The 27,357-nt window shown below is 50.7% G+C and overlaps 1 protein-coding gene across 6 annotated transcripts in view; it reads right to left on the reverse strand.

The window, feature by feature from the left end:
• LOC140386457 (obscurin-like protein 1) overlaps nucleotides 1-27,357 on the reverse strand; it is a 329,104-nt gene that overhangs the window by 287,406 nt on the left and 14,341 nt on the right. For all 6 annotated transcript variants that reach the window (XM_072468832.1, XM_072468865.1, XM_072468847.1 and 3 more), the window contains exons 4-7: nucleotides 22,144-22,404; nucleotides 20,813-21,118; nucleotides 13,956-14,222; nucleotides 10,341-10,616 (exon numbers count right to left, since the gene is read on the reverse strand). In XM_072468832.1, coding sequence (XP_072324933.1) covers nucleotides 10,341-10,616; nucleotides 13,956-14,222; nucleotides 20,813-21,118; nucleotides 22,144-22,404 — 1,110 coding nt within the window. The remainder of the gene's footprint in view (nucleotides 1-10,340; nucleotides 10,617-13,955; nucleotides 14,223-20,812; nucleotides 21,119-22,143; nucleotides 22,405-27,357) is intronic.

Raw genomic sequence — 27,357 nt, forward strand, 5'->3', positions numbered from 1 at the left:
TTCGAGGACAACTACCTCAACAAACGCCGCACATTCGAGGACAACTACCTCAACAAACGCCGCACATTTGAGGACAACTGCCTCAACAAACGCCGCATATTCGAGGACAACTACCTCAACAAACGCCGAACATTCGAGGACAACTACCTCAACAAACGCCGCACATTTGAGGACAACTGCCTCAACAAACGCCGCATATTCGAGGACAACTGCCTCAACAAACGCCGCACATTCGAGGACAACTGCCTCAAAAAATGCCGCACATTCGAGGACAACTGCCTCAACAAACACTCCATATTCGAGGGCAACTGCCTCAACAAACGCCGCACATTCGAGGACAACTGTCTCAACAAACACTCCATATTCGAGGACAACTGCCTCAACAAACGCCGCACATTCGAGGACAACTGCCTCAACAAACGCCGCATATTCGAGGACAACTGCCTCAACAAACTCTGCACATTCGAGGACAACTACCTCAACAAACGCCGCACATTCGAGGACAACTACCTCAACAAACTCTGCACATTCGAGGACAACTACCTCAACAAACTCTGCACATTCGAGGACAACTACCTCAACAAACGCCGCACATTCGAGAACAACTACCTCAACAAATGCCGCATATTCGAGGACAACTGCCTCAACAAACTCTGCACATTCGAGGACAACTACCTCAACAAACTCTGCACATTCGAGGACAACTACCTCAACAAACGCTGCAAATTCGAGGACAACTACCTCAACAAATGCCGCACATTCTAGGACAACTACCTCAACAAACGCCGGATATTCGAGGACAACTGCCTCAACAAACTCTGCACATTCGAGGACAACTACCTCAACAAACGCCGGACATTCGAGGACAACTACCTCAACAAACACCGCATATTCGAGGACAACTGCCTCAACAAACGCCGCATATTCGAGGACAACTACCTCAACAAACGCCGCATATTCGAGGACAACTGCCTCAACAAACACCGCATATTCGAGGACAACTGCCTCAACAAATGCCGCATATTCGAGGACAACTGCCTCAACAAACACCGCATATTCGAGGACAACTGCCTCAACAAACGCCGCATATTCGAGAACAACTGCCTCAACAAACGCCGCATATTCGAGGACAACTGCCTCAACAAACGCCGCATATTCGAGAACAACTGCCTCAACAAACGCCGCATATTCGAGGACAACTACCTCAACAAACGCCGCATATTCGAGGACAACTGCCTCAACAGACACCGCATATTCGAGGACAACTGCCTCAACAAACGCCGCACATTCGAGGACAACTGCCTCAACAAACTCTGCACATTCGAGGACAACTGCCTCAACAAAAGCCGAACATTCGAGGACAACTGCCTCAACAAACGCCGCATATTCGAGGACAACTGCCTCAACAAACGCCGCACATTCGAGGACAACTGCCTCAACAAACTCTGCACATTCGAGGACAACTGCCTCAACAAAAGCCGAACATTCGAGGACAACTGCCTCAACAAACGCCGCATATTCGAGGACAACTGCCTCAACAAACGCCGCACATTCGAGGACAACTGCCTCAACAAAAGCTGCATATTCGAGGACAACTATCTCAACAAACGCCGCATATTCGAGGACAACTGCCTCAACAAACGCCGCATATTCAAGGACAACTGCCTCAACAAACGCCGCTTATTCGAGGACAACTACCTCAACAAACACCGCATATTCGAGGACAACTACCTCAACAAACACCGCATATTCGAGGACAACTGCCTCAACAAACGCCGCATATTCGAGGACAACTGCCTCAACAAACGCCGCATATTCGAGGACAACTGCCTCAACAAACGCCGCATATTCGAGGACAACTGCCTCAACAAACGCCGCATATTCGAGGACAACTGCCTCAATAAAAGCTGCATATTCGAGGACAACTGCCTCAACAAACGCCGCATATTCGAGGACAACTGCCTCAACAAACGCCGCACATTCGAGGACAACAGCCTCAACAAAAGCTGCATATTCGAGGACAACTACCTCAACAAACGCCGCATATTCGAGGACAACTGGCTCAACAAACGCCGCATATTCGAGGACAACTACCTCAACAAACTCTGCACATTCGAGGACAACTGCCTCAACAAAAGCCGCATATTCGAGGACAACTACCTCAACAAACGCCGCATATTCGAGGACAACTGCCTCAACAAACACCGCATATTCGAGGACAACTGCCTCAACAAAAGCTGCATATTCGAGGACAACTGCCTCAACAAAAGCCGCACATTCGAGGACAACTGCCTCAACAAACGCCGCTTATTCGAGGACACCTACCTCAACAAGCTCTGCACATTCGAGGACAACTGCCTCAACAAACGCCGCATATTCGAGGACAACTGCCTCAACAAAAGCTGCATATTCGAGGACAACTACCTCAACAAACTCTGCACATTCGAGGACAACTGCCTCAACAAACGCCGCATATTCGAGGACAACTGCCTCAACAAACGCCGCACATTCGAGGACAACTGCCTCAACAAAAGCTGCATATTCGAGGACAACTATCTCAACAAACGCCGCATATTCGAGGACAACTGCCTCAACAAACGCCGCATATTCAAGGACAACTGCCTCAACAAACGCCGCATATTCGAGGACAACTACCTCAACAAACACCGCATATTCGAGGACAACTACCTCAACAAACACCGCATATTCGAGGACAACTGCCTCAACAAACGCCGCATATTCGAGGACAACTGCCTCAACAAACGCCGCATATTCGAGGACAACTGCCTCAACAAACGCCGCATATTCGAGGACAACTGCCTCAACAAACGCCGCATATTCGAGGACAACTGCCTCAATAAAAGCTGCATATTCGAGGACAACTGCCTCAACAAACGCCGCATATTCGAGGACAACTGCCTCAACAAACGCCGCACATTCGAGGACAACTGCCTCAACAAAAGCTGCATATTCGAGGACAACTACCTCAACAAACGCCGCATATTCGAGGACAACTGCCTCAACAAACGCCGCATATTCGAGGACAACTACCTCAACAAACTCTGCACATTCGAGGACAACTGCCTCAACAAAAGCTGCATATTCGAGGACAACTACCTCAACAAACGCCGCATATTCGAGGACAACTGCCTCAACAAACACCGCATATTCGAGGACAACTGCCTCAACAAAAGCTGCATATTCGAGGACAACTGCCTCAACAAAAGCCGCACATTCGAGGACAACTGCCTCAACAAACGCCGCATATTCGAGGACACCTACCTCAACAAGCTCTGCACATTCGAGGACAACTGCCTCAACAAACGCCGCATATTCGAGGACAACTGCCTCAACAAAAGCTGCATATTCGAGGACAACTACCTCAACAAACTCTGCACATTCGAGGACAACTGCCTCAACAAACGCCGCATATTCGAGGACAACTGCCTCAACAAACGCCGCACATTCGAGGACAACTGCCTCAACAAACGCCGCATATTCGAGGACAACTGCCTCAACAAACGCCGCATATTCGAGGACAACTGCCTCAACAAACGCCGCATATTCGAGGACAACTACCTCAACAAACTCTGCACATTCGAGGACAACTACCTCAACAAACGCCGCACATTCGAGGACAACTACCTCAACAAACACCGCATATTCGAGGACAACTGCCTCAACAAACGCCGCATATTCGAGGACAACTGCCTCAACAAACGCCGCACATTCGAGAACAACTGCCTCAACAAACGCCGCACATTCGAGGACAACTACCTCAACAAACGCCGCACATTCTAGGACAACTACCTCAACAAACACCGCATATTCGAGGACAACTGCCTCAACAAACGCCGCATATTCGAGGACAACTGCCTCAACAAACGCCGCATATTCGAGGACAACTGCCTCAACAAACGCCGCACATTCGAGGACAACTGCCTCAACAAACTCTGCACATTCAAGGACAACTGCCTCAACAAACGCCGCATATTCGAGGACAACTGCCTCAACAAACACCGCATATTCGAGGACAACTGCCTCAACAAATGCCGCATATTCGAGGACAACTGCCTCAACAAACACCGCATATTCGAGGTCAACTGCCTCAACAAACGCCGCATATTCGAGGACAACTGCCTCAACAAACACCGCATATTCGAGGACAACTGCCTCAACAAATGCCGCATATTCGAGGACAACTGCCTCAACAAACACCGCATATTCGAGGTCAACTGCCTCAACAAACGCCGCATATTCGAGAACAACTGCCTCAACAAACGCCGCATATTCGAGGACAACTGCCTCAACAAACGCCGCATATTCGAGAACAACTGCCTCAACAAACGCCGCATATTCGAGGACAACTACCTCAACAAACGCCGCATATTCGAGGACAACTGCCTCAACAAACACCGCATATTCGAGGACAACTGCCTCAACAAACGCCGCACATTCGAGGACAACTGCCTCAACAAACTCTGCACATTCGAGGACAACTGCCTCAACAAAAGCCGAACATTCGAGGACAACTGCCTCAACAAACGCCGCATATTCGAGGACAACTGCCTCAACAAACGCCGCACATTCGAGGACAACTGCCTCAACAAACTCTGCACATTCGAGGACAACTGCCTCAACAAAAGCCGAACATTCGAGGACAACTGCCTCAACAAACGCCGCATATTCAAGGACAACTGCCTCAACAAACGCCGCACATTCGAGGACAACTGCCTCAACAAAAGCTGCATATTCGAGGACAACTATCTCAACAAACGCCGCATATTCGAGGACAACTGCCTCAACAAACGCCGCATATTCAAGGACAACTGCCTCAACAAACGCCGCATATTCGAGGACAACTACCTCAACAAAAGCTGCATATTCGAGGACAACTACCTCAACAAACTCTGCACATTCGAGGACAACTGCCTCAACAAACGCCGCATATTCGAGGACAACTGCCTCAACAAACGCCGCACATTCGAGGACAACTGCCTCAACAAACGCCGCATATTCGAGGACAACTGCCTCAACAAACGCCGCATATTCGAGGACAACTGCCTCAACAAACGCCGCATATTCGAGGACAACTACCTCAACAAACTCTGCACATTCGAGGACAACTACCTCAACAAACGCCGCACATTCGAGGACAACTACCTCAACAAACACCGCATATTCGAGGACAACTGCCTCAACAAACGCCGCATATTCGAGGACAACTGCCTCAACAAACGCCGCACATTCGAGAACAACTGCCTCAACAAACGCCGCACATTCGAGGACAACTACCTCAACAAACGCCGCACATTCTAGGACAACTACCTCAACAAACACCGCATATTCGAGGACAACTGCCTCAACAAACGCCGCATATTCGAGGACAACTGCCTCAACAAACGCCGCATATTCGAGGACAACTGCCTCAACAAACGCCGCACATTCGAGGACAACTGCCTCAACAAACTCTGCACATTCAAGGACAACTGCCTCAACAAACGCCGCATATTCGAGGACAACTGCCTCAACAAACACCGCATATTCGAGGACAACTGCCTCAACAAATGCCGCATATTCGAGGACAACTGCCTCAACAAACACCGCATATTCGAGGTCAACTGCCTCAACAAACGCCGCATATTCGAGGACAACTGCCTCAACAAACACCGCATATTCGAGGACAACTGCCTCAACAAATGCCGCATATTCGAGGACAACTGCCTCAACAAACACCGCATATTCGAGGTCAACTGCCTCAACAAACGCCGCATATTCGAGAACAACTGCCTCAACAAACGCCGCATATTCGAGGACAACTGCCTCAACAAACGCCGCATATTCGAGAACAACTGCCTCAACAAACGCCGCATATTCGAGGACAACTACCTCAACAAACGCCGCATATTCGAGGACAACTGCCTCAACAAACACCGCATATTCGAGGACAACTGCCTCAACAAACGCCGCACATTCGAGGACAACTGCCTCAACAAACTCTGCACATTCGAGGACAACTGCCTCAACAAAAGCCGAACATTCGAGGACAACTGCCTCAACAAACGCCGCATATTCGAGGACAACTGCCTCAACAAACGCCGCACATTCGAGGACAACTGCCTCAACAAACTCTGCACATTCGAGGACAACTGCCTCAACAAAAGCCGAACATTCGAGGACAACTGCCTCAACAAACGCCGCATATTCAAGGACAACTGCCTCAACAAACGCCGCACATTCGAGGACAACTGCCTCAACAAAAGCTGCATATTCGAGGACAACTATCTCAACAAACGCCGCATATTCGAGGACAACTGCCTCAACAAACGCCGCATATTCAAGGACAACTGCCTCAACAAACGCCGCATATTCGAGGACAACTACCTCAACAAACACCGCATATTCGAGGACAACTGCCTCAATAAAAGCTGCATATTCGAGGACAACTGCCTCAACAAACGCCGCATATTCGAGGACAACTGCCTCAACAAACGCCGCACATTCGAGGACAACTGCCTCAACAAAAGCTGCATATTCGAGGACAACTACCTCAACAAACGCCGCATATTCGAGGACAACTGCCTCAACAAACTCTGCACATTCGAGGACAACTACCTCAACAAACGCCGCACATTCGAGGACAACTGCCTCAACAAACGCCGCATATTCGAGGACAACTGCCTCAACAAACGCCGCACATTCGAGAACAACTGCCTCAACAAACGCCGCACATTCGAGGACAACTACCTCAACAAACGCCGCACATTCTAGGACAACTACCTCAACAAACACCGCATATTCGAGGACAACTGCCTCAACAAACGCCGCATATTCGAGGACAACTGCCTCAACAAACGCCGCATATTCGAGGACAACTGCCTCAACAAACGCCGCACATTCGAGGACAACTGCCTCAACAAACTCTGCACATTCAAGGACAACTGCCTCAACAAACGCCGCATATTCGAGGACAACTGCCTCAACAAACACCGCATATTCGAGGACAACTGCCTCAACAAATGCCGCATATTCGAGGACAACTGCCTCAACAAACACCGCATATTCGAGGACAACTGCCTCAACAAACGCCGCATATTCGAGAACAACTGCCTCAACAAACGCCGCATATTCGAGGACAACTGCCTCAACAAACGCCGCATATTCGAGAACAACTGCCTCAACAAACGCCGCATATTCGAGGACAACTACCTCAACAAACGCCGCATATTCGAGGACAACTGCCTCAACAAACACCGCATATTCGAGGACAACTGCCTCAACAAACGCCGCACATTCGAGGACAACTGCCTCAACAAACTCTGCACATTCGAGGACAACTGCCTCAACAAAAGCCGAACATTCGAACACAACTGCCTCAACAAACGCCGCATATTCGAGGACAACTGCCTCAACAAACACCGCATATTCGAGGACAACTGCCTCAACAAACGCCGCACATTCGAGGACAACTGCCTCAACAAACTCTGCACATTCGAGGACAACTGCCTCAACAAAAGCCGAACATTCGAACACAACTGCCTCAACAAACGCCGCATATTCGAGGACAACTGCCTCAACAAACGCCGCACATTCGAGGACAACTGCCTCAACAAACTCTGCACATTCGAGGACAACTGCCTCAACAAAAGCCGAACATTCGAGGACAACTGCCTCAACAAACGCCGCATATTCGAGGACAACTGCCTCAACAAACGCCGCACATTCGAGGACAACTGCCTCAACAAAAGCGGCATATTCGAGGACAACTATCTCAACAAACGCCGCATATTCGAGGACAACTGCCTCAACAAACGCCGCATATTCAAGGACAACTGCCTCAACAAACGCCGCATATTCGAGGACAACTACCTCAACAAACACCGCATATTCGAGGACAACTACCTCAACAAACACCGCATATTCGAGGACAACTGCCTCAACAAACGCCGCATATTCGAGGACAACTGCCTCAACAAACGCCGCATATTCGAGGACAACTGCCTCAACAAACGCCGCATATTCGAGGACAACTGCCTCAACAAACGCCGCATATTCGAGGACAACTGCCTCAATAAAAGCTGCATATTCGAGGACAACTGCCTCAACAAACGCCGCATATTCGAGGACAACTGCCTCAACAAACGCCGCACATTCGAGGACAACTGCCTCAACAAAAGCTGCATATTCGAGGACAACTACCTCAACAAACGCCGCATATTCGAGGACAACTGCCTCAACAAACGCCGCATATTCGAGGACAACTACCTCAACAAACTCTGCACATTCGAGGACAACTACCTCAACAAACGCCGCACATTCGAGGACAACTGCCTCAACAAATGCCACACATTCAAGGAAAACCGCCCACGCGCCCTATGTTCAACTAACTTGCTTGGGATTTTTGAGGAGGTAACAGAAAGTGTTGGTGAGGGAATGTTGTTGATATGTTGTTCTTTCAGAAGGAATTCAAAACAGTTGCACACAAAAGACGTTTGAGAAAGGTTATATCACATGTAATAAAAAGGACAGTAGCAACATGGATACAGAACTGGCTGAATAAGAGGAAGCAGAGTAGTGATCAATGGATATTTTTCAGGCTGGAAGAAGGTTCGTAGTGGCGTTCCCCAGGGATCAGTAGTGGGACACTTGCTTTTCCTGATATATATGAATGGTCAAGGTCCTGATGTGAAGGAGACAATTTCAAAGTTTGTGGATGGCACAAAACTTGGAAGTATTCTGATCTGCGAAGAGGACAGCGTAGAACTTCAAAAGGACACAGACAAGTTGGTGGAGTGGGAAGATAGGTGGCAGGTGAGGTTCAATGTGGAGAAGAGTGAGGTGATTCACTTCAGCAGGAAGAACATGGAGTGAGAATATAAAATAAGGGGTAAAATTATTAAGGGGGTGCAAGAGCAGAGGGATCTGGGTCTATGTGTGCATTGATCATTGAAGATGACAGGACAGGTGGAGAGAGAAGTTGAAAATGAAAAATGAAATGAAAATCGCTTATTGTCACAGGTAGGCTTCAATGAAGTTACTGTGCAAAGCCCCTAGTCGCCACATTCCGGCGCCTGTTCGGGGCGGCTGGTACGGGAATTGAACCCCCGCTGCTGGCCTGGTCTGCTTTACAAGCTAGCTGCTTAGCCCACTGTGCTAAACCAGCACATAGTACCCTGGGCTTTATTAATTGGAGTAGAGAGCACAAGAGCCAGGAGGTTCTGCTGAACTTATACAAGACACTAGTTAGACCTCAGCTGGAGTATTGTGTCCAGTTTCTGGGCGCCACACTATAGGAAGGATGTGAACGCATTGGAGAGAGCGTGGGAGAGGTTTACAAGGATGGTTCCAGGGATGAGAAACTCCAGTAATGAGGATACATTGGAGAGGTTGGGACTATTCTCCTTGGAGAGAAACAGACCAAGAGGAGATTTGTTAGAGATGTTCAAAACCACGAGGAAGCTGGACAGAGAGCAACTGTTCCCGCTCGGAAAAAGATCGGGAAGGAGGGGGCACAGATTTAAAGTGATTTGCAAAAGAGGCAAATGTGATGTGAGGACAAACCTTTTTCACCCAGCGAGTGGTTGGGGTCAGGAATGCGCGGCCTGGGAGTGTGGTGGAGGCAGCTTCAATCGGAGCGTTCAAGAGGGCGTTAGATGATTATTTGAATAGATACACTGTGCAGGTGTACGTGGAAAAGACGGCAATGGCACTGAGCTACGATTTGGCGAGCAGGTGCAGACGCAATGGGCCGAGTTGCCTCTTTCTGCCCCGTAACAATTCTGTGATTCTGTGCTGTGCTCACGCTGCTGTGTTGATTTACTGTACACGTCGAAGGCAAACACTCTCCCTTCTTGATCCTCAGCTGGGCACGTTGCCAGGGATATTCCAGGGACATCCCAGGATCAGGGATTCAGTCGAGTTTCACCGCCTCTGAGGAAATCCACCTGATATTTAACTTTACTTGTCGAAGTTTACTAACTGTTAACTAGTATGGACCCTCACTCACTCCAAGGGCTGGAGGAAGCCACAGACACACCTGGGGAAAACATTGTCTCTTTATTTCCGCTATCAGAACCCTTCAAGGTTTTGAAAACCTAAACTAAATCTCCTCTTAACCTTCAACAATCTGAGGACCCGGGTTCGATCCCGGCCCCGGGTCACTGTCTGTGTGGAGTTTGCACATTCTCCCCGTGTCTGCGTGGGTCTCAGCCCCCCACGATAGGGTAGGTGGATTGGCCACGCTAAATCGCCCCTTAATTGGGGGGAAAAAATTGGGTCCTCTAAATTTACATAAAACAAACCTTCAACAACCCCACAAACAGCTTCGCAATACAACTTACCTAAAACCTTGACGCTGAACACAATGACGTCATCGGCTGCATCGCAGGTGTACTGACCGGAGTCTGACGGCCGGGCAGACTGGACGATGAGCTTCCGAATGTGGCCCGATGACCGGATAGTGAGGCGGTCACTAGGGACGAGGACTTCACCGTCTTTGCACCAACGAACTTGGACATCTGACCTCGACAACTCGCAACACAGGACGATCGACTCTGAGGCTGCGACCTGCTGGACTTTGTCCATTCCGGGGCTCATTGTGATTCTCACTGGGGCAGCTAAACAACAACAACTTACATTTATACAACACCTGTTCTCATAACAAACACCCCGAGGAACAAAGCAAAATTAGACACTGGGACGTACAGCGAGATACTGGGTCAGCCTGCCAGAAACTGGGTCATGAAGGGAGATTCACAGGAGGTCCTGTGAGGAGCAGAGAGAGAGACGGAGAGATTTAGACAGGGAATTCCAGAGTTTAGGCCCCAGGAAGCTCTTGGTACAATGGCCAATTGCAAAATTAGTAAAATTGGCGATGTTTAAGGGACCGGAATTAGAGGAGATGTCGAAAAGTTCTGCCGCTGGAGAGGACTGGAGAGATCGGGAGCAAGGGGTGTGAAAACGCAGAGGGGAATTTTATAACTGAATTATTGTTGACCAGGACCCCGAGTCGGTCTGCGAGCCCCAGGGTGACAGGGGATCAGGACACAGTGCGGGTTAGGACACGGGCAGCAGATATTGTGTGATGTCAAGTCCACGGAGGATAGAATGTGGGAGGCCAACTGGGAGTGCACTGGAATAATCACATCGAGAGCCCCCTCTGCACTTCCCCATCAAACACCCCCAGGACAGGTACAGCACGGGGTTAGATACAGAGTAAAGCTCCCTCTACACTGTCCCCATCAAACACTCCCCGGACAGGTGCAGCATGGGGTTAGATACAGAGTAAAGCTCCCTCTACATTATCCCCATCAAATACTCCCAGGACAGGTACAGCACGGGGTTAGATACAGAGTAAAGCTCCCTCTACATTGTCCCCATCAAATACTCCCAGGACAGGTACAGAACGGGGTTAGATACAGAGTAAAGCTCCCTCTACACTGTCCCCATCAAACACTCCCAGGACAGGTACAGCACGGGGTTAGATACAGAGTAAAGCTCCCTCTACACTGTCCCCATCAAACACTCCCAGGACAGGTACAGCACGGGGTTAGATACAGAGTAAAGCTCCCTCTACACTGTCCCCATCAAACACGCCCAGGACAGGTACAGCACGGGGTTAGATACAGAGGAAAGCTCCCTCTACACAGTCCACATCAAACACTCCCAGGACAGGTACAGAACGGGGTTAGATACAGAGTAAAGCTCCCTCTACACTGTCCCCATCAAACACTCCCAGGACAGGTACAGCACGGGGTTAGATACAGAGTAAAGCTCCCTCTACACTGTCCCCATCAAACACGCCCAGGACAGGTACAGCACAGGGTTAGATACAGAGTAAATCTCCCTCTACACTGTCCCCATCAAACACTCCCAGGACAGGTACAGCACGGGGTTAGATACAGAGTAAAGCTGCCTCTACACTGTCCCCATCAAACGCTCCCACGACAGGTATAGCACGGGGTTAGATACAGAGTAAAGCTCCCTCTACACTGTCCCCATCAAACACGCCCAAGACAGGTACAGCACGGGGTTAGATACAGAGTAAAGCTGCCTCTACACTGTCCCCATCAAACGCTCCCACGACAGGTATAGCACGGGGTAATATAGAGAGAATCGCTGCAGTTCATGTGGTGTAGGTACACCCACAGTGCTGTTAGGGAGGGAATTCCTGGATTTTGACCCAGTGACAGTGAAGGAACAGCCAATATATTTCCAAATGAAGGCAGTGTGTGGATTTTCCCTGGTTGAAGGCTGATCTGGCAGCTGATAACCTGGGACTGCTCTATCAGCATTGGCAGCTAATCACTGCATTTTAAGTTTCAGAATATTTTCAAAATGTGATTTGAATTCTCCTGACGAAGAAGTGGAAGTGAAACCGATAAAATAAATCCTCAAGGATCAATCTGCAGGTTTTGAATGTCTGGCAGATCCCTTTTTTAAATGTATTCTTTCATGGAATGTGGGAGTCGCTGGATGGGCCAATCCTTAAGTACCCTCGGGAAGGCGGTGGTGAGCCGCCTTCCTGAGCCGCTGCAGTCAACGAGGTGTAGGTACACCCACAGTGCTGTTAGGGACGGAGCTCCAGGATTTTGACCCAGCAACAGTGAAGGAACGGCGATATATTTCCAAGTCAGGGCGGGACTGTACAGGTAGAAAGGACCTCCGAAACCAACCCGCTTCTCCCAGGTTAGGGTAATCAGGGATTTGGGGAATAGGTCGAGGAATGCTGAGGTGCAGATCATCTATTTTTTTTAAATATAAACTTAGAGTACCCAATTATTATTTTTTCCAATTAAGGGGCAATTTAGCGTGGCCAATCCACCTGCCCTGCACATCTTTGGGTTGTGGGGGCGAAACCCACGCAGACACGGGGAGAATGTGCAAACTCCACACGGACAGTGACCCAGAGCCGGGATTGAAACCCGGGTCCTCAGTGCCGTAGGCAGCAGTGCTAACCACTGTGCCACCGCACTGCCCAAGGTGCAGATTATCTCTGATTGAATTGTGGAACAGGCTAGATGGGCTGAAAGTAATGACTGGCATTTTTACAGCACCCTAAAAGCTATCCCGGCAACCTCTGTCTCCCAGGAACCTCAGCCAGACAGACATTGTCTTCGAGCCACATAATGAGATATTAGCGACTAGCGACCAAACTCTTCCTAACAGAGATAGGTTTTATGGAGGATCTTAGGAAGCAGAGAAATGTAGAAAGCCAGGGAGGGTTAGGGAAGGAATCCTGTAGTGCAGCGATGGGAATCTGGGATGGACACGAGGTCAGAACTGGAGCAATGGAGAAAGCTGAGAAGGTTGTTGGGCCGAAGGTGGTTACAGAGATAGGGAGGGGGGCAAGTGTGTGAAGGGATTTGAAAACGATCAAATCATAAACACTTACTCCTATGTGACAGTCTCAAGGGGCTGTTTGGACTCCTCCTGTTCCTGTGTCACTGGCTCGAGGGGCTGAATGGGCCTCCTCCTGTTCCTGTGTAACAGCCTCGAGGGGCTGAATGGGCCTCCTCCTGTTCCTGTGTCACTGGCTCGAGGGGCTGAATGGGCCTCCTCCTGTTCCTGTGTCACTGGCTCGAGGGGCTGAATGGGCCTCCTCCTGTTCCTGTGTCACTGGCTCGAGGGGCTGAGTGGGCCTCCTCCTGTTCCTGTGTAACAGACTCGAGGGGCTGAATGGGCCTTCTCCTGTTCCTGTGTAACAGGCTCGAGGGGCTGAATGGGCCTTCTCCTGTTCCTGTGTAACAGGCTCGAGGGGCTGAATGGCCTCCTCCTGTTCCTGTGTAACAGACTGGAGGGGCTGAATGGGCCTTCTCCTGTTCCTGTGTAACAGGCTCGAGGGGCTGAATGGCCGCCTCCTGTTCCTGTGTAACAGGCTCGAGGGGCTGAATGGCCTCCTCCTGTCTCCTGGCACACTGACTTGCCACAGTCCTTTAGAGAAAAGCGGATCTTACCTTTGACAAACAAGATGCCGGAGTCCCGCACTCCATGAGCCACAAATGTAACCTCTGACCCATTCTCCTCCATTTTGACGCCTCGGATCAGCAGCGAGTGACGTGACCGCGACTGTTCAACCTTGAACCTTTCGTCGTCATGGAGCTGCTGTCCCTTCATGTGCCAGGTTCCGAGGACTGAGGTGGACAGCTCGATGGTAAACTCTGCATCGGCGTCCTGGCGCACAACCATGTCACTCAGGTGCGTGTGAATCCTCGCCGACGGCACTGGCGGGAGAGACATAAACTTATAGTCATCTCCGTGACAGCCTCTCCCACACCGTGCATTTCTCCGTGTCAGCTCCCGTACATATGTAACACACACCAGCCAAGAGGGAACGACTCGCTCCTTCTGGTGCCGCGTAGCCCATGTTTTGTTTACTCTTCCCCGGGATGTGGGCGTCGTGGCTGGGCCGGCATTTGTTGCCCATATCTAATTGCCCTTGAACTGAGTGTCTCGCTCGGTCATTTCGGAGGGCAATTTAGAGTCAATCACATAATAATAATCTTTATTATTGTCACAAGTAGGGCAGCAAGGTGGCACAGTGGGTTGGCCCTGCTTCCTCCCAGTGCCAAGGTCCCAGGGACGATTCTGGGTCACTGTCCGTGTGGAGTTTGCACATTCTCCCCGTGTCTGCGTGGGTTTCGCCCCCACAACCCAAAGATGTGCAGGGTAGGTGGATTGGCCGCGCTAAATTGCCCCTTAATTGTAAAAAATGAATTGGGTACACTAAATTTAGAATTTTAAAAAATTATTGTTACATGTAGGCTTCCAGTGACACTGCAATGAAGTTACTATGAAAATCCCCTCGTCGCCACATTCCGCCGCCTGTTCGGGTACACGGAAGGAGAATTCAGAATGTCCAATTCACCCAACAAGCACGTCTTTCGGGACTTGTGGGAGGAAACCGGAGCACCCGGAAGAAACCCGCGCAGACACGGGGAGAACGTGCAGACTCCGCACAGACAGTGACCCAAGCCGGGAATCAAACCTGGGTCCCTGGAGCTGTGAAGCAACAGTGCTAACCACGTGCTGCCCATAATCCTATGGGTCTGGAGTCACAAGTCGGCCAGACCGGGTAAGGATGGCAGATTTCCTTCCCTAAAGGACATTAGTGAACCAGATTGGTTTATTACAACAGTTGATGATAGTTATATTGAGATTGTCCCAGATTTTAAATTCCAACAGTTGCCACGGTGAGATTTGAATCTTTAAAAAAAATTAACTTGGGCCTGGCTATCGTGGTGAGCCAGCATTCATTGCCCATCCCTAATTGCCCTTCAGAAGTGCCCCCCGAGCGTTAACCTCGGCCTCGAGATGGCTTGTCCATTGTATCCCTCTCTCAGTATCAGCTCCTGTCTATTTAACACCATCTCTGAGGACAGCACAGTGGCACAGTGGTTAGCATTGCTGCCTACGGCGCTGAGGACCCGGGTTCGAATCCCGGCCCTGGGTCACTGTCCGTGTGGCGTTTGCACATTCTCCCCATGTCTGCGTGGGTTTCAGCCCCCACAACCCAAAAGATGTGCAGGGTAGGTGGATTGGCCATGCTAAATGCTATTTTTCGTCAGTATTCACACAGGAAAAAGACAATAAGAACTAGGAACAGGAGTAGGTCATCTGGCCCCTCGAGCCTGCTCCGCCATTCAATGAGATCATGGCTGATCTTTGTGGACTCAGCTCCACTCTCCGGCCCGTACACCATATCCCCGAATCCCTTTCTTCTTTAGAAAGGTATCTATCTTTTTCTTAAAAACGTTTAAAGAAGGAGCCTCAACTGCTTCACTGGGCAAGGAATTCCAGAGATTCACAACCCTTTGGGTGAAGAAGTTCCTCCTAAACTCGGTCCTAAAACTACTTCCCCTTATTTTGAGGCTATGCCCCCTAGTTCTGCTTTCCCCGACCAGTGGAAACAACCTGCCCGCATCTATCCTATCTATTCCCTTCATAATTTTATATCTTTCAATAAGATCCCCCCGTACCCTTCTAAACTCCAATGAGTATAGTCCCAGTCTACTCAACCTCTCGTCATAATCTAATCCTCTCAACTCTGGGATCAACCTAGTGAATCTCCTCTGCACTCCCTCCAGTGCCAATATGTCCTTTCTCAGGTAAGGAGACCAAAACTGAACACAATACTCCAGATGTGGCCTCACCAACACCTTATACAATTGCAGCATAACCTCCCTAGTCTTGAACTCCATCCCTCTAGCAATGAAAGACAAAATTCCATTTGCCTTCTTAATCACCTGTTGCACCTGAAAACCAACTTTTTGCGACTCGTGCACCAGCACACCCAGGTCCCTCTGCACAGCGGCATGTTTTAACATCTTACCGTTTAAATAATAATCCATTCTGCTGTTATTCCTCCCAAAATGGATAGCCTCACAGTTGGCAACATTGAATTCCATCTGCCAGACCCTAGCCCATTCACCTAACCTATCCAAATCCTTCTGCAGACTTCCGGTATCCTCTGCCCTTTTTGCTTTACCACTCATCTTAGTGTCATCTGCAAACTTTGCCACATTGCACTTGGTCCCCCAACTCCAAATCGTCTATGTAAATTGTGAACAACTGCGGGCCCAACACTGATCCCTGAGGGACACCACTAGTTACAGGTTGCCAACCAGAGAAACACCCATTTATCCCCACTCTCTGCTTTCTGTTAGTTAACCAATCCTCTACCCATGCTACCACTTTACCCTCAATGCCATGCATCTTTAGTTTATGCAGCAACCTTTTGTGTGGCACCTTGTCAAAAGCTTTCTGGAAATCCAGAGATACCACATCCATTGGCTCCCCGATATCTACTGTACTGGTAACGTCCTCAAAAAATTCTACCAAATTAGTCATACACGACCTACCCTTTATGAACCCATGCTGCGTCTGCCCAATGGGACAATTTCCCTCCAGGTGCCCCTCTATTTCCTCCTTAATGCCCTACAACCGAAGTTAAGCTTACCGGCCTATAATTACCCGCTTTCTGCCGACCTCCTTTTTTAAACAGTGGTGTCACGTTTGCTACTTTCCAATCCTCTGGGACCACCCCAGAGTCTAGTGAATTTTGATAAATTATCACTAGTGCATTTACAATTTCCCTAGCCATCTCTTTTAACACTCTGGGATGCATCCCATCAGGGCCAGGAGACTTGTCTACCTTTAGCCCCATTAACTTGCCCAATACTCCCTCCTCAGTGATTACAATCACCTCAAGGTCGTCACCTTTCATATCTTTATTTCCATCAGTCACTGGCATGTTATTTGTGTCTTCCACTGTGAAGACTGACACAAAAAACCTGTTCAGCTCCTCAGCCATTTCCCCGTCTCCTATTATTAAATCTCCCTTCTCATCTTCCAAAGGACCAATATTTACTTTAGCCACTCTTTTTTGTCTTATATATTTGTAGAAGCTTTTACTATCTGCTTTTATGTTCTGAGCAAGTTTACTTTCATAGTCTACCTTCCTCTTCTTTATAGCTTTTTTAGTAGCTTTCTGTTGTCCCCTAAAGACTTCCCAGTCCTCTAGTCTCCCACTAATTTTTGCCACTTTGTATGTTTTTTCCTTCAATTTGATACTCTCCCTCACCTCCTTAGATATCCACGGTCGATTTTTCCCCTTTCTACCGTCTTTCTTTTTTGTCGGTATGAACCTTTCCTGAACACTGTGAAAGATTGCTCGGAAGGTTCTCCACTGTTCCTCAACTGCTTCACCATTTCTTCACTCAGAGGGTAGTGAGTGTCTGGAATGGGCTGCCAGAGGTAGTAGTAGAGGCGGGTACAATTGTGTCTTTCAAAAAGCATTTAGATAGTTACATGGGTAAGATGGGTATAGAGGGTTATGGGCCAAGTGCGGGCAACTGGGACTAGCTTAATGGTAAAAACTGGGCGGCATGGACTGGTTGGGCCGAAGGGCCTGTTTCCATGCTGTAAACTTCTATGATTCTATGATTCTATGTCTTTGCTCCCAGTCTACCTTAGCTAGTTCTTCTCTCATCCCATTGTAATCGCCTTTGTTTAAGCACAAAACACTAGTGTTTGATTTTACCTTGTCATCCTCCAACTGTATTTTAAATTCCACCATATTGTGGTCGCTCCTTCCAAGAGGATCCCGAACTATGAGATCATTAATCAATCCTGCCTCATTACACAGGACCAGATCTAGGACCGCTTGTTCCCTTGTAGGTTCCATTACATACTGTTCCAGGAAATTATCCCGGACACATTCTATAAACTCCTCCTCAAGGCTGCCTTTACCAACCTGGTTAAACCAATCGACATGCAGATTAAAATCTCCCATGATAACCGCTGTACCATTTCTACATGCATCCGTTATTTCTTTGCTTATTGCCTGCCCTACCATCCTGTTACTATTTGGTGGCCTATAGACTACTCCTATCAGTGACCTTTTCGCCTTACTATTCCTGATTTCCACCCAAATTGATTCAACCTTGTCCTCCATAGCACCAATATCATCCCTTACTATTGCCCGGATGCCATCCTTAAACAACAAAGCTACACCACCGCCCTTACCGTCCATTCTATCCTTTCGTATAGTCTGATACCCTTGGATATTTAACTCCCAGTCGTGACCATCTTTTAACCATGTTTCGGTAATGGCCACTAAATCATCGTCATTCACAATGATTTGCGCCATCAACTCATTCACCTTATTCCGTATACTACGAGCATTCAGATAAAGTACACTTTTGCTGTTTTTTATGCCTTTGTTATGAATCCTAACACCTTGATCAGTAACTTTTCACAAATTATTTTTCCTCTTACCCTTTCTCCTAATTTTCCTTGTCTTTGAACCCATATCTCTACATAATAACCTGTCACGTAACCTTCTGCCTTGCTCTCCATTAACCATTATACTGTCCATAGCTTTACCCTTCCCTTCCCCCCAACTTGCTAGTTTAAAGTCCTTGTGACCAACCTATTTATCCTATTCGCTAGAACACTGGTCCCTGAATGGTTCAGGTGAAGACCGTCCCAACGGTACAGGTCCCTCCTGCCCCAGTACTGATGCCAATGTCCCATGAAATGGAATCCCTCTTTCCCACACCACTCCTTTAGCCACGTGTTAACTTCCCTAATTTTCTCAACCCTATGCCAATTGGCACGTGGCTCGGGTAGTAATCCAGAGATTATAACCCTGGAGGACCTGTTCTTTAATTTAGTCCCTAGTGTTTGATAATCCCCAAACAGGTCCTCTTTCCTAGTCTTACCTATGTTGTTAGTCCCAACGTGGACTAAGCAGCTACGCTCCCCGCTGATTACTTCACCTCTTGGTTCCCTGACTTTCCCTTCCCCCCCAATCTTTAGTTTAAAGTCCTATTGACCACCCTATTTACTCTTTTCGCCAGAACACTGGTCCCAGCTCGGTTCAGAGAGTAGTAAGGGGGTGGAATGCCCTGCCTGCAACAGTAGTGGATTCGCCAACACTAAGGACATTCAAATGGTCATTGGACAGACATATGGACGATAAGGGAATAGTGTAGATGGGCTTTAGAGTGGTTTCACAGGTCGCCGCAACATCGAGGGCCGAAGGGCCTGAACTGCGCTGTAATGTTCTATGTTCTAAATTGCCCCTTAGTTGGAAAAAATAATTGGGTACTCTAAAAAAAAATTTTAAAACACACTGTCTCTGGACCCTGTGATTACTCCCTGGTGGTAACGATGGTGAAAATATCAGCATTTGCCCGCAGTATCCCCCTGAAATGTACAGCAATTTCCGGACATGTGCAGAATAACACGGATATCCTGAAGTTACTGTAAATGATTCCAAGCTCCTCTATAAAATGTGCCTTTGAGGGTTCACCAGATGGTCATCCCTCAGCAGTGAATTGAGGAAAACTTTCACTTTTATACATTGCTCTCACTGGAAGGAAAAAGTTAGATCTTGTTAAACAGGATGACTGTCTTTTTAATGTTGTACTGATTTCATAATTACCTTTGAACACCCTCTCTGCCCTGCAAAGCTAATCTTTATACTGGAGTTTTTTTTAATAGATTCCCTGCAGTGCTGAAGGAGGCCATTCGGCCCATCGAGTCTGCACCGACCCTCCGAAACAGCACCCGACCTCGGTCCCCTCCTCCGCCCTATCCCCATAAGCCTACCTGAATCTGCCCATCTTTGGACAATAAGGGCAATTTAGCACGGCCAATCCACCTAACCTGCACATCTTTGGGCTGTGGGAGGAAACCGGAGCACCCGGAGGAAACCCACGCACACACGGGGAGAAAGTGCAAAGTCCACACAGGGTCCTTGGCACTGTGGGGCAGCAGTGCTAACTACTGCGTCACCATCTGTCCGTTTTCCCCCATTTAATTTTTTTAACCCATTTTTTAAGCTTGTTTATGATATTTTAATTTGTATCTCTATCCAATCAAAATCATATATTCTATTACCTGAAGTTTAAATTAAAAATGTTTTTAAATTCCGGCGGGAATACCTCAATGTGATTGGTCGCTTACTGCTTGCGGGCATCGCTGAGGCTGCACCCCTGGAGATCATCTTGACTTAGGAGCAGGTTTAAACCCCCTTTGGGAAAGGGGAGCGGTAGTGAGTGTGAGATCTTTCTGGGCAGTTTTACAGGCTGGGGTAATTACTCTGCTCTGCCCCGGAATGGGGAGTGAGGAGGGGCTGGAGAATGGTGGAGTCCTGCTCCAGATGTTTCTCCGTAGCCCCCCCCCCCCCCCCGCACCAATCCCTCCTCGCCACCCCCAACCCCACCACCTTCACCCCCGCCCTCCCCGATCAACCCCCCCCCCTCCCCCCTACCCCCCGCCTCAGCGTCACAGTCCCACCTCTTACCCAAATGTACCGTTCCGGGAAACTCTGCAAGCTCACTCCTGCCGTAGTTGTTGACGGAGCAGACCCGGAATCGGTAGCGAGCCTCGGCGGGCACGCTGTCCCCCAGGATCTCCACCGCCGCGCTGGTCTCAGCGGTCAGGCAGCGCACCCACTCCTCGCTGCCCTCCTCCTGCCGCTCAATCACGTAGGCCGTCACCCCGCTCCTGCGGCCGTCGGGGGGTGCCGCCCACAGCAGGGAGGCAACGTTAGGCTTGTCACAGTTCATCCGGGCGTTGACTGGGGCGCTCGGAGGCGCCTGCCTCCTGGCTACAAGACGGAAAACACACAACAGCTGCGATTTTAGCGTCTTTAATGTCATGACAAAGCCCAAGGTGCAGCACAGAAGCATTGTCACACAAACCCTGACATCAAACCTCACAAGCTGATGTTAGGGCAGGTGACCAAAATCATGGTCAATGACATACCAACGAATGAATGGGAGCAGGAGGAGGCCATTCAGCCCCTCGAGCCCGCTCCGCCATTCAATAAGATCATAATAATAATCTTTATTCGTGTCACAAGTAGGCTGACATTAACACCGCAATGAAGTTACTGTGAAAAGCCCCTAGTCGCCACATTCCGGCGCCTGTTCGGGAGGCCGGTCCGGGAATTGAACCCGCGCTGCTGGCCTTGTTCTGCTTTACAAGCCAGCTGTTCAGCCCACTGTGTTAAACCAGTCCCTTTGTCGATGCCACCGCGTGGGTGACATCGTGTGGGTGGAGCTGGGCTCTGGCTCTGCTTTTTACTTTCGTTTTGAGCAGGAAGCTGTTTTTGGCTCCGAGTTTTAGTTTAGTTTTCAGTTGGAGAGCTGCGTTCAAACCAAGGAGGTGTATTTTGGTCTCTCTGCATGCTAAAGAATGTCTCCAGATCACTTGATGATTTCAAAGTAATACCTGTTTCTGTAAGGAATGCAAACCTACTGTCTTTGTTAAAAAGGGTCTTTGACTTCTGGATGTTGTTAGGAAAGTTACTAACGGTTACCTATAGAGTACTGTATCTTTTGGGGGGGTATCAGTGTTAGTAGTTGATAAGATGTTTACTGTGTGTTTGTAAAACATTAACTGATTTATATAATAAGCATTGTTTTGTTTTAAACATACTTTAGCTCTCTGTTGCATCACACCTGTAAAGTGGGCCCTTGTGCTCCCCATAAGCAAAATCTATAAATAGTTGTGGGTCAGGTGAACTCTATGATATACTTCGGTGTTCTATAAACCCTGGCCCATAATAGGTTAGTATACAAGGGGACTTCCGGGCGCTGATCCCGCGGGAAATTGGCTTTGGCGACTTACGTTTCACTCGGAGCTGTGATGACGATTTGGAGTCGCTGATCACGAAGGTGACGATGCCAGAATCTTCCGTGGTGGCATTGACAAAGACTAGGATGTGTGTCTTCCCGAAGGACTTGATAATGGTCTTGTGCGACTCCCTCAGCAGCTCCCCGTCCTTATACCAGGACACGTCCACATTCTCCTCATCCAAATCCGCGCAGAATGCTGCATTCTCCCCTTCCGCCACGTCCAGTTTCCGGGGCAACCGCTTCACAATCTTACCTTTGGGGGGTTTGGGTGAGGAGAGAGGGTGAGGGTTTTTTTTAGCCGTTACAACAAATCCACAACTGCGACGTGCTTTCCTTTCCTTCACCTCGCTGGTGGCTCAGTGGGTCACGCACCTGTCCCTACGTCAGAAACCTGTGGGTTCAAACCCCGCTCCAGGACGCGAGCACAACATGCAGTCAGTCACATGGAGTGCTGCAATGTCAGAGGTACCATCTTTCAGGTGACGATTAGTTTCTGCAAATCTCCACAACAGCAGCGTGATGGTGATAGGGTCATCTACTTCAGTAATGCTGGCTGTCGAAAACTCTGAGAGTGCAGCACTCCCTCAGCACTGACCCTCTGACAGTGCAGCACTCCCTCAGCACTGACCCTCTGACAGTGCAGCACTCCCTCAGCACTGACCCTCTGACAGTGCAGCACTCCCTCAGTACTGACCCTCTGACAGTGCAGCACTCCCTCAGCACTGACCCTCTGACAGTGCAGCACTCCCTCAGCACTGACCCTCTGACAGTGCAGCACTCCCTCAGTACTGACCCTCTGACAGTGCAACACTCCCACAGTACTGACCTTCTGACAGTGCAGCACTCCCACAGTACTGACCCTCTGACAGTGCGGCACTCCCTCAGTACTGACCCTCTCACAGTGCAGCACTCCCTCAGTACTGACCCTCTGACAGTGCGGCACTCCCTCAGTACTGACCCTCTGACAGTGCAGCTCTCCCTCAGCACTGACCCTCTGACAGTGCAGCACTCCCACAGTACTGACCCTCTGACTGTGCGGCGCTCCCTCAATACTGACCCTCTGACAGTGTGGCACTCCCTCAGCACTGACCCTCTGACAGTGCAGCACTCCCTCAGTACTGACCCTCTGACAGTGCAGCACTCCCTCAGTACTGACCCTCTGACAGTGCATCACTCCCTCAGCACTGACCCTCTGACAGTGCGGCACTCCCTCGGTACTGACCCTCTGACAGTGCAGCTCTCCCTCAGCACTGACCCTCTGACAGTGCAGCACTCCCACAGTACTGACCCTCTGACTGTGCGGCGCTCCCTCAATACTGACCCTCTGTCAGTGTGGCACACCCTCAGCATTGACCCTCTGACAGTGCAGCACTCCCTCAGTACTGACCCTCTGACAGTGCAGCACTCCCTCAGTACTGACCCTCTGACAGTGCAGCACTCCCTCAGTACTGACCCTCTGACAGTGCAGCACTCTCTCAGTACTGACCCACTGACAGTTCAGCACTCCCTCAGTACTGACCCACTGACAGTGCAGCACTCCCTCAGTACTGACCCACTGACAGTGCAGCACTCCCTCAGTACTGACCCTCTGACAGTGCAGCACTCCCTCAGTACTGACCCTCTGACAGTGCTGCACTCCCACAGTACTGACCCTCTGACAGTGCGGCACTCCCTCAGTACTGGCCCTCTGACAGTGCAGCTCTCCCTCAGTACTGACCCTCTGACAGTGCAGCTCTCCCTCAGTACTGACCCTCTGACAGTGCAGCACTCCCTCAGTACTGACCCTCTGACAGTGCAGCACTCCCTCAGCACTGACCCTCTGACAGTGCAGCACTCCCTCAGCACTGACCCTCTGACAGTGCAGCACTCCCGCAGTACTGACCCTCTGACAGTGCAGCACTCCCACAGTACTGACCCTCTGACAGTGCGGTACTCCCTCAGTACTGACCCTCTGACAGTGCAGCTCTCCCTCAGTACTGACCCTCTGACAGTGCAGCACTCCCACAGTACTGACCCTCTGACAGTGCGGCACTCCCTTAGTACTGACCCTCTGACAGTGCAGCTCTCCCTCAGTACTGACCCTCTGACAGTGCAGCTCTCCCTCAGTACTGACCCTCTGACAGTGCAGAGCTCCCTCAGCACTGACCCTCTGACAGTGCAGCACTCCCTCAGTACTGACCCTCTGACAGTGCGGCACTCCTTCAGTACTGACCCTCTGACAGTGCAGCACTCCCTCAGTACTGACCCTCTGACAGTGCGGCACTCCCTCAGTACTGACTCTCTGACAGTGCAGCACTCCCTCAGTACTGACCCTCTGACAGTGCAGCGCTCCCCCAGTACTGACCCTCTGACAGTGCAGCGCTCCCTCAGCACTGACCCTCTGACAGTGGGGCACTCCCTCAGCACTGACCCTCTGACAGTGCAGCACTCCCTCAGCACTGACCCTCTGACAGTGCATCACTCCCTCAGTACTGACCCTCTGACAGTGCAGCTCTCCCTCAGTACTGACCCTCTGACAGTGCAGCACACCCTCAGTACTGACCCTCTGACAGTGCATCACTCCCTCAGTACTGACCCTCTGACAGTGCAGCACTCCCTCAGTACTGACCCTCTGACAGTGCAGCTCTCCCTCAGTACTGACCCTCTGACAGTGCGGCACTCCCTCAGTACTGACCCTCTGACAGTGCAGCACTCCCTCAGTACTGACCTTCTGACAGTGCAGCACTCCCTCAGTACTGACCCTCTGACAGTGCAGCTCTCCCTCAGTACTGACCCTCTGACAGTGCAGCACTCCCTCAGTACTGACCCTCTGACTGTGCGCACTCTTTCAGTACTGACCCTCTGACAGTGCGGCACTCCCTCAGTACTGACCCTCTGACAGTGCAGCTCTCCCTCAGCACTGACCCTCTGACAGTGCAGCACTCTCTCAGCACTGACCCTCTGGCAGTGCAGCACACCCTCAGTACTGACCATCTGACAGTGCATCACTCCCTCAGTACTGACCCTCTGACAGTGCAGCACTCCCTCAGTACTGACCCTCTGACAGTGCAGCACTCCCTCCGTACTGACCCTCTGACAGTGCAGCACTCCCTCAGTACTGACCCTCTGACAGTGCGGCACTCCCTCAGTACTGACCCTCTGACTGTGCGCACTCCCTCAGTACTGACCCTCTGACAGTGCGGCACTCCCTCAGTACTGACCCTCTTACAGTGCAGCACTCCCTCAGTACTGACCCTCTGACAGTGCGGCACTCCCTCAGTACTGACCCTCTGACAGTGCAGCACTCCCTCAGTACTGACCCTCTGACAGTGCAGCTCTCCCTCAGCACTGACCCTCTGACAGTGCAGCACTCCCTCAGCACTGACCCTCTGACAGTGCGGCACTCCCTCAGTACTGACCCTCTGACAGTGCAGCACTCCCTCAGCACTGACCCTCTGACAGTGCGGCGCTCCCTCAGTACTGACCCTCTGACAGTGCAGCACTCCCTCAGTACTGACCCTCTGACAGTGCAGCACTCCCTCAGTACTGACCCTCTGACAGTGCGGCACTCCCTCAGTACTGACCCTCTGACAGGGCAGCACTCCCTCAGTACTGACCCTCTGACAGTGCAGGACTCCCTCAGTACTGACCCTCTGACAGTGCGGCGCTCCCTCAGTACTGACCCTCTGACTGTGCGCACTCCCTCATACTGACCCTCTGACAGTGCGGCACTCCCTCAGTACTGACCCTCTGACAGTGCGGCGCTCCCTCAGTACTGACCCTCTGACAGTGCGGCACTCCCTCAGTACTGACCCTCTGACAGTGCAGCACTCCCTCAGTACTGACCCTCTGACAGTGCGGCGCTCCCTCAGTACTGACCCTCTGACTGTGCGCACTCCCTCATACTGACCCTCTGACAGTGCGGCACTCCCTCAGTACTGACCCTCTGACAGTGCGGCGCTCCCTCAGTACTGACCCACTGACAGTGCGGCACTCCCTCAGTACTGACCCTCTGACAGTGCGGCACTCCCTCAGTACTGACCCTCTGACAGTGCTGCACTCCCTCAGTACTGACCCTCTGACAGTGCAGCACTCCCTCAGTACTGACCCTCTGACAGTGCGGCACTCCCTCAGTACTGACCCTCTGACAGTGCAGCACTCCCTCAGTACTGACCCTCTGACAGTGCAGCTCTCCCTCAGCACTGACCCTCTGACAGTGCAGCACTCCCTCAGCACTGACCCTCTGACAGTGCGGCACTCCCTCAGTACTGACCCTCTGACAGTGCAGCACTCCCTCAGCACTGACCCTCTGACAGTGCGGCGCTCCCTCAGTACTGACCCTCTGACAGTGCAGCACTCCCTCAGTACTGACCCTCTGACAGTGCAGCACTCCCTCAGTACTGACCCTCTGACAGTGCGGCACTCCCTCAGTACTGACCCTCTGACAGGGCAGCACTCCCTCAGTACTGACCCTCTGACAGTGCAGGACTCCCTCAGTACTGACCCTCTGACAGTGCGGCGCTCCCTCAGTACTGACCCTCTGACTGTGCGCACTCCCTCATACTGACCCTCTGACAGTGCGGCACTCCCTCAGTACTGACCCTCTGACAGTGCGGCGCTCCCTCAGTACTGACCCTCTGACAGTGCGGCACTCCCTCAGTACTGACCCTCTGACAGTGCAGCACTCCCTCAGTACTGACCCTCTGACAGTGCGGCGCTCCCTCAGTACTGACCCTCTGACTGTGCGCACTCCCTCATACTGACCCTCTGACAGTGCGGCACTCCCTCAGTACTGACCCTCTGACAGTGCGGCGCTCCCTCAGTACTGACCCACTGACAGTGCGGCACTCCCTCAGTACTGACCCTCTGACAGTGCGGCACTCCCTCAGTACTGACCCTCTGACAGTGCTGCACTCCCTCAGTACTGACCCTCTGACAGTGCAGCAAAATCGCTTGACTGTGACTTGAATCTTCCGAGTCCAAACAGAGGGTGACTCATTGACCTGAGCTGATATCTCTGATCCAGATTACACTGGCAGGTGGTGCGTCTGCGAGAGGCGGCTCTGGCTGCCCATCCTGCCCTGGACCCTCGAAAGGAAACAGCATTCCTGTGGACCATTCAGCCGTGAGAGCGGCCAGTTGGCGTGGCCAATCCTGAGGGTGGGGGCTGCTGGTACCAGGGAGCAGTTGGGGTATATTGGCAGGTGCTTGGTGGGTGGCGATGCCC

Source organism: Scyliorhinus torazame, chromosome 2 (assembly GCF_047496885.1).
Source record: "Scyliorhinus torazame isolate Kashiwa2021f chromosome 2, sScyTor2.1, whole genome shotgun sequence".
In the NCBI taxonomy this organism is placed as follows: Eukaryota; Metazoa; Chordata; class Chondrichthyes; order Carcharhiniformes; family Scyliorhinidae; genus Scyliorhinus; species Scyliorhinus torazame.